The sequence below is a fragment of the Podarcis vaucheri genome, assembly GCF_965113315.1.
Source record: "Podarcis vaucheri genome assembly, chromosome: 13".
Taxonomy (NCBI): Eukaryota; Metazoa; Chordata; class Lepidosauria; order Squamata; family Lacertidae; genus Podarcis; species Podarcis vaucheri.
This window is the reverse complement of record NC_138751.1, coordinates 13,221,437-13,229,881: the sequence shown is the minus strand read 5'-3', so window position 1 is coordinate 13,229,881 and position 8,445 is coordinate 13,221,437. Positions and strand designations below refer to the sequence as shown.

Here is an 8,445-nt window from a genome sequence, read left to right as displayed (position 1 = left end):
CAGCCTCCTTGCTTCCTTAAAGGCTGACAGCTGAGGAGTTTTAGTGCATCTCTATCAAAAGATTTGCTTGACATCCCGACCAAAGAACAATGGCAAAATAATTTGATAGAATACGCAGAGCTAGCATACATGACAGTGAAAATAAGAAATAAAGATGAAACTCTGATAAAGGATGAGTGGAAATACTTGGGAGAATATTTAAAAGATATAATATTTAAATTAACTTACGAGTAGGAATAACAGTAACAACAAAGGCTATTTATAGGATAAAATGGGACACGGGTGGCGCTGTGGTTTAAACCACTGTACCGCTTGGACTTGCCAATCGGAAGGTCGGCAGTTCGAACCCCATGACGGGATGAGCTCCCATTGTTCAGTCCCAGCTCCTGCCTGCCTAGCAGTTTGAAAGCATGTCAAAATGCAATTAGATAAATAGGTACCACTCCAGCTGGAAGGTAAATGGCATTTCCATGCGCTGCTCTGGTTTCACCAGAAGCGGCTTAGTCATGCTGGCCACATAACCCAGAAAAACTGCTTGCGGAAGCAGACAAACGCCGGCTCCCTTGGTCTGTAAAGCGAGATGAGCACCGCAACCCCAAAGTCGTTTGTGACTGGACTTAACTGCCAGGGGTCCCTTTACTTTTACCTATAGAATAAAATAGGATGGAAGAAAAGGATATGCAGCAAAATAAAGTTTGATTAGAATGCCATGGGGGGTGGACTGGGAAGTCCTGAGAAAAGAGGGGTCTTGTTTAGTTTTGTTTTGGAAAATGCATGATGTATATTCAAAGTCTTAGAAATCTATAAAATAAATAAGGAATCAATTCCAAAAAAGACTTGCTTGTCTGAAATTCAGTTTATTGAACATTCACCCTGATTGGTTTGTACAAAGCTTATGCAGAGGTTAGACTACATCCGGTCTTGATTGAGTATTCATTCTGATTTGCTTGTGGGGTGTCCTCCCTTAATTATTTGTTCATCCCACACTTTTCATGCGTTTCCATTTCACTTTCCAAATTGCAAAAAGTCTGTTGTTCGAAATGGATTTGTTGTGCAAGGGCAACAGAGCCCTTTATTCCACTTCAACTGCACAGACCTAAACTTCCAGTATGCACTTGAATCCATCCCTTGAAAGACTAACAGTCCACTCATATAGTAACCTTCTCATGTTAGTTTTACATACAAAGAGACAAGCAGAACACAGTGCATACAAGTGCACAGAACCAAGCGGGCAGCTCAGACTGCATCAGGCATTCAGAGAGCGGCTAGGACAGCCCATCACTAAATTTGCACCACACTTTAGCAAGCTATTCCTAAACTCCTAACCCACACTCCCTTTCTCTGTCTTTATCCCTGTTTCTTCGACACTGCTAAAGAAAAAAGAAACCTCACACACTATACATTTTTCCCCTCTTCAACCAAACTGTTTAGTATTTCATCCGTAGATATGGAGGAATCTGTTAATTTTGGTTTCTCATTTTTCTAGTTACAAATTCTGTTCTCCATATTTCCGCAGCAATTCACACATTTAAAAAAAAAAATCCTCATGAAAATTTGTCAGCTTTTCAGTGCAATTTTCTCCTAATAAACACATTTTTTGCATGTAGTTTTGAAAAACATACACATTTTTGAAGGAATTTCCCCCAATATAATGCATTTTGGTATATTTCCCACAGAGATAATCAGCTGACCATTCTGAACCACCAACCAGAGAAATGGTTGGCCGAAAGTCATAGTGTTTCAAAAAATTTAAGCTGCCACTCTGGGCAGCTTCCAACATAATAAAAACACAGCAAAGCATCAAACATTAAAAACTTTCCTATACAGGGCTGCCTTCCAATGTCTTCAGAAAGTTGTGTAGTGCTTTATCTCCTTGTCATCTGTTGGAGGGTGCCACTGCCAAGAAGGCCCTCTGCCTGGTTCCCTGTAACTTTACTTCTCTCAGTGAGGGAACCACCAGAAAGCCCTTGGAAGTGGACCTCAGTGTCCGGGCTGAACAATGGGGGCGGAGACGCTCCTTCAGGTATACAGGGCCAAGACCATTTAGGGCTTTAAAGGTCACCACAAGCACTTCAAATTGTGCTCGGAAATGTACTGGAGTGCCACTGACCTTTCCCCTGTTTTTTGTTTTTAAAAAACCAAGAAAGTGGATAATGAGTGCCTTTTAAAAATGGCAAGATTCACTCTGATGTTGCTCATATTTACTCCTTGTATTCCCCCATCCCAACTCTTGGTTGCAGCAGGTGGAAGCTGCAATATGGAACATGGGAACCAGTCCATGGTGACAGAGTTTGTGCTGCTGGGACTCTCACAGGCACGAGAGGCACAGCTCTTCCTCTTCTTCCTCTTCCTTCTATTCTACTCTCTGATCCTGCCCGGAAATATCCTTATCATTGTGACTATCCAGAGTGACCCACGACTGAGCTCACCCATGTATTTCTTCTTGGCCAACCTGGCATTCCTGGATATCTGCTACTGTTCCGTCACCCCTCCCAAGATGCTCTCTGACTTCTTCTACAACAGCAATACAATCTCCTACAGGGGCTGCATGGCCCAGCTCTTCTTTCTCCACTGGCTGGGGGGAACCGAGGTCTTCCTCCTCCTCGGCATGGCCATTGACCGCTATGTGGCCATTTGCCACCCTTTGCATTATGCCAGCCTAGTGTGCATTCTGATCTGTGGGGCCATGGTAGTGGTATTCTGGTGCTTAGGGTTTGTTCACTCCATCATCCAGGTGGCTCTCATCATCCCACTCCCCTTCTGTGGCCCCAACAAGCTGGACAATTTCTTCTGCGACATCACCCAGATTGTCAAATTGGCTTGCACCAACACCTATGCTTTGGAGTTCTTTATGTTCATCAACAGTGGCCTTTCAGCTCTCATCAGTTTCACCCTCCTCATCATCTCCTACGTGGTCCTGCTCTTCAAGGTGAGGATGGGCTCCACCGAAGGGAAGAGCAAAGCTGCATCCACCTGCATCACCCACATCATCATCGTGGTTGTCATGTTTGGCCCTGCCATCTTCATGTACTGCCGCCCATTCCAGGACTCCCCTCTGTGTGGGAACCAATTGACGGAAACCAGCCGTCATTTTGGGGTGCAAGGCAAAGAAAAACACACACAAAGGCAAATATTTCCATGGACGGAGGTCAGCTCTTGTTCAGACTTCTTCCCCTTCCTCCAGTCCGTTTATTTCTCCTTCGTCCTCTCCAGCCGCATGGCTGCATTCCAATGTCTCATGTTACCTACATCCGGTCAAGGCTTTAACCCACCCACAAACGATATAGGGTTACACTGCCCAGAAAGGGGGGGGAACATAACTCCATATGAGGTCATGCATTCCAATACATTGTAAAGCTCAGAGTGCTGGTCAGCCGAGGTCAGGGGGCACCCTGCAATATTACAAGCCTTTACCATGGCTATGACTCCCACATGCCCTCTTTCTTTATTTAATTAATCAGTACCAATACGGTTATATCGAGTGCGATAGACTCATGTGAGACCGGAAGCGGGCCGCGGACTGGAGAACCATGCAGTACATAGAGAGATTATAGAAAGAATACATTGTATACAGCAACACAAAATAATGCAAATAACTACTATAATGATCACTAAAATCAATAAATGCCGAAGCCAACTTCCATCCGGAAGCCAAGAATATAAGAATTCTGATTCCAAGCTGCATGGTAGGCTTCCTTTCTAGTTTATTAGCCATGCACTGGTGTCACTTCTATAGCACTGAGATTGGTCACTGTATGTTCCTGTAAGAGAACAAGAGCTATTAAAAGTGAAATTCAATGTATATTGACAGTTTGGATATATGCCCCATGATTCTTTCCCCTCCTTATTTTGAAAATAAATGGGTGCAGGCTCATGGAGGGTCAAGTGTACTGGGGGCCAAAAAGATTGCTTAGGGGATATAATATTTGTAAATTGAAAAGATCCATTGACAGGCGCATCATGAAGCATTATGCCTGAATGACTCTCAAAAGGGTGGCATGTGCATACATAACCAACATTTAGAAGCATGCAATAAACTGGTAAACATAATCATATCTTGTACAAAAATATTATCCCTCCATATCTTATGATAATTTTCTACCCTAAAAGTCTTATTCAACAACGCTGTTCTTATAGTTCGAGAGTGGCTGAGCCGTGGATGCTGCCAGCCAGAGTAGGAAGCTGACAACTGCTTGCCAGCCGATAAGGTGAAATATGGTGGTTTCAACTGGACTGGGTCTTCTGCTTCTCTTCCTTGTATAATGGTGCAGCAAAGGATGGCAAGGCAAATGGTTAGGAAGGCGCATGCGCGGTTAAAGAGGCTCGCCATGGCCGCACGCATCGAGCTGGAACCCACAAAGGCTTGTCCTCGACGCCCACTGCTGCGTACCCTTGTCCCCACGTGATCAGCAGGACAGGTCCATGCCACGGGGGATCAGGCAAGCGTCGGTACACCACCAAGGGGTGGGGGAGTGCCTCCTCCTTCCTAAAATGCAATTCAGCGGGGTTATGGGTCCTAAGATATGGATATAAAGGGATGGTTAAGTACAAAAGGAACTTGGTGAACAGCCGAAGGGATATCTGCTGTTGGTATGCTTCGGCCGCCAAGCTGTTTAAGCAATAGTGCTTTGAACGTCAGGTGCGCTCTTTCCACTATAGATTGACCTGTGGAGTTAAAGGGTATGCCATGAGTTAATTTCACATTTAGAAATATATGCTGGACCATTATCAGTTTTGATACGCGCAGGTTTACCCAGGACTGAGAAACAGCGGATAGTGTGCTGAATGACATGCCAAGCTGTTTCCCCCCTCATGGGTATAGCCCATATGAATCCAGAGTAGGTGTCCACCGTGAGGTGAACCTTGGAGAGTGGAGCCAACACAGGTGTGTGTGTGACATCCATCTGCCAACACGCCAATGCAGACGTGCCCCTAGGATTGACAGCATCAAAAGGAATGGCCAGCTGAGATTTAGAACAAGGAGCACATTGGGAAACTATATCCCTTGCTTGGGCCAAGGGAATAGAAAAATGCTTTGCCAATGCTTTCGCAGGAAGGCGAAAGGTGTTATGACCTAGTATAGGATCAGAAAAGAGAGAAAAGGTAGAAATGTCCTTCAATGCTGCATCTGCTCTTGCATTGCCCTCTGCTAAATACCCTAGGTGCAATGTGTGGGAGCGAAGATGTGCAACATAATAAGGGAAATCTCTATGCTGAAGTAAGGCCTGCAAGCCAAGAAACAAGGAAAACAAGTCAGAATCCAAGGAAGGAGTTATACAAGATATTGGTAAACTAGCAAAAAGGTGATATACATACTGAGTATCCACAATAAGATTGAAAGGTTGAGTAGGAAAGGATTGAAAGGCAAGAATCACAGCTAGCTCTGCTCGCTGAGCAGAAGACTGTGGAGGGGTAAATAAGCATTTCCATTTTCCTCCCTCCTCCCAGGTCACCACCCCCCTACTTTTCGTTCCATCCGTGAAGAGGGTTAGTGCAGAAGGGAGAGGTGTGAGAGACAAGGGGGTAGCCAAAACATAGGTGACCTGTGCCAGAAATGTCAAACGGTCATCCTTTGGAGGGTTAAAAATGATGACACCTATAAAATCAGCTAAAGCAATTTGCATGGCAGCATTTGTTATGAATAAATGCTGCTGTTCAGTCTGTGAAAAAGGTAAATAAATTGAGGTAACATCATAACCGCTTAAAGTTATCCTTTGACAACAATGTCTGATGTGGATTCAATTATGGAATAAATGTTCTTTGGTGGGGTGTGCGGTAGATGTAGCCATTCTATAATGCAGATAGTTTTCTTCTTGTTCCGCCTGAGCATATAAATTCCTGTTGGCAACAATGTAGCAAATACGGCCAGATGCAGCTTGTGTGCAGCACCTCTAGGTGGTGCATGCGGAAAGGTTTCAATGCTTCACCCACAAAATGTTGACAAAGTGTAGGGGAGTTCCGCATGCCTGCAGGACAATCCACTGATATCGTTGCGAATTGTGATATACTGGCAATGTAAAAGCAAACTGTTCCCTGTCTGCTGGAGCCAGTGGGATGAAGATGGTTCAATGTGGCCAAAAGTCAATTGTTCAGAAATAAGCTGTTCAGAAACAAGATGGTGCCATTGGTGCGGATTTTCCTTTTGGTGGAGGCCACCGTTCTACCCACACTGAGGTATCGGTGATCCTGGTTTGCCACGCTGGAAACGTTGTATTGGTGGCTACAAGCTGGTTTTCATTGAGCGCTGCTGCTAGCAGATGAATCTTGTGGGTGGCTGTATCAACAGACTGACGAATGCGAAGCATGGCTGCTGTGTCTGTGGCAGGATTGTGTATTATCGGTTGTAACGCAACCTTACAATCCTCTTTGGCATATTCAAAGGCAAATTGTTTGATAATTATTTGTTTGGCTTCAGGATTTTCAATTTGGTGACTCACTGCTGTAAGCAGTCTGTCCATGAAGGAAGAATATGATTCTCTTGCCTCTTGCCTGATTGAACTCCACCTTGACTGAATACTGGGTTCTGGGATTTTTCTCATTGCTTGTTTAGCAGCAAGAGCAGTATCCCTCAATAAGATCTGCAGCAGTGTGGCTTGTGTTCCTGCTGGAGCACCAGCAGGGGGCACAATAACAGGGAATGCCACAGTATCCTGAATTAAGGAACAGGCAAGGACTGCACGTTGAAAATAGGTAGCTGCTCCTGCCTCTGAAAGATTTGGATTATTTCCAGCCAGACCACGGTATTTTTGCAGGATTGGGTCCTCTGGTGAGGAACTGTAGTCCGGAGGTTTGGGATCTGGAGCTTCTGCTGGCAGGGCAAGGATTGGAACAGATGGCAGGACAGCAGACTGAATTAAAGAAGCTGAAGGTTGTGCTGGCAATGCAGCCAGGGAGATATTTTTTGGTGATAAAGAGCCCATGGCGTAATGAACCTTGCACCATGCATTTAAAATCCGAGTACTGATGCTGGGGAGCTCATGAAAATGTTCACCAATCTTGTCCCAAAGTTTCAGTTCACATGTTCCATTTGCAATTACACCCAAGTCCCAGGGAGAATGTTCATCAATAGCCAGAATGAGCTGTATCAAATCACCCTCAGGAACTTCCAATTTGTTGGAGGAGAGGAGAAATTTTAAGTCTTTTAAAAATTTCTGTTGGGGAGTAGTCAAAGAGCTGCCCATTTTTCAAAAATCAATATAATAGAAGAGAAGAGAAGGGATCGGACTCACCGGGATCTTTTTTAAAGATGTAAAGCGCTTTGCAATCCTTGCCGGACGTAGTGAGTCGATGATAACCACTGCTTGGATCAAAAATCCTCTCACAGTTTCTTTTAAAATCCTCTTAGTCTGCCTCAGACTGTTTGCTTCAAGTTTGCCTCTTTTCTTTAAGTTAGCCTCTTCTTTTAAGTTAGCCTCACACGTTTAAGTTTGCCTCACACGGGGCACCACTTGTGGGAACCAATTGACGGAAACCAGCCATCATTTTGGGGTGCAAGGCAAAGAAAAACACACACAAAGGCAAATATTTCCATGGACGGAGGTCAGCTCTTGTTCAGACTTCTTCCCCTTCCTCCAGTCCGTTTATTTCTCCTTCGTCCTCTCCAGCCGCATGGCTGCATTCCAATGTCTCACGTTACCTACATCCGGTCAAGGCTTTAACCCACCCACAAACGATATAGGGTTACACTGCCCAGAAAGGGGGGGGAACATAACTCCATATGAGGTCATGCATTCCAATACATTGTAAAGCTCAGAGTGCTGGTCAGCCGAGGTCAGGGGGCACCCTGCAATATTACAAGCCTTTACCATGGCTATGACTCCCACACCTCTGGACAAGCTGGTTGCTATTTTCCACAGCACGGTCTTTCCCTTGCTGAACCCCATGATCTACACACTGAGGAACAAGGAAATCAAGCATGCCATGTGGAGGTTGTTGGGCAAACGTTGGCCTGCGGATTGGCCAGGATCAGTATAAATTCCAGGAGGATTCTGGGAGCCTGGCCTTGTGCTCTTGCCAGGTGCACAGAGCAGTGGTTCTGTTCCCCGACTCAAGCAACTGACTTGAGCATCACAAACCCATTTGGGATTCAGCTTGGCCACCAACAGCCCCAGCATAGCCATGACAGGTTCTCAGGGAGAAGACTTATCAACAGTGGAGGGCAGCCTCAGTCTGCTGTCAGCCAGCCCCCACTTGCTCACTTGCAACCAGCCTACAGGGACTGACCCTTCCTAGAAGCTACATCCTCCTTAGTCTCAGTGCTGCCCTTGTAGATCACAACAAGGATGAGGATGGGAGTAAAACTAGAATTAGTTGGCTCTGCCTCAGCCAATCATTGCCTCTGAGTCGACTTACCCTTAGCCTCCCTGCCTTCTGTCCTACCAGTTCCAGTGAGCACCAGCTACTGCTGCTTACAAAGTCCTATCCTTAAATTGGAGATACCTGAAC

General features: G+C 45.3%; 1 protein-coding gene across 1 annotated transcript; it reads left to right on the top strand.

Annotated features, from left to right (window-relative positions):
- Nucleotides 1-2,200: 2,200 nt before the first annotated feature.
- Nucleotides 2,201-8,232, top strand: LOC309516473 (olfactory receptor 4N5-like; the record flags this gene model as incomplete). Its single annotated transcript, XM_082195239.1, has 3 exons — nt 2,201-3,059; nt 7,826-7,928; nt 8,091-8,232. Exons 1-3 carry the CDS (start codon nt 2,258-2,260, stop codon nt 8,230-8,232), a joined length of 1,047 nt encoding a protein of 348 aa, XP_082051365.1. The 5' UTR covers nt 2,201-2,257.
- Nucleotides 8,233-8,445: the final 213 nt, after the last annotated feature.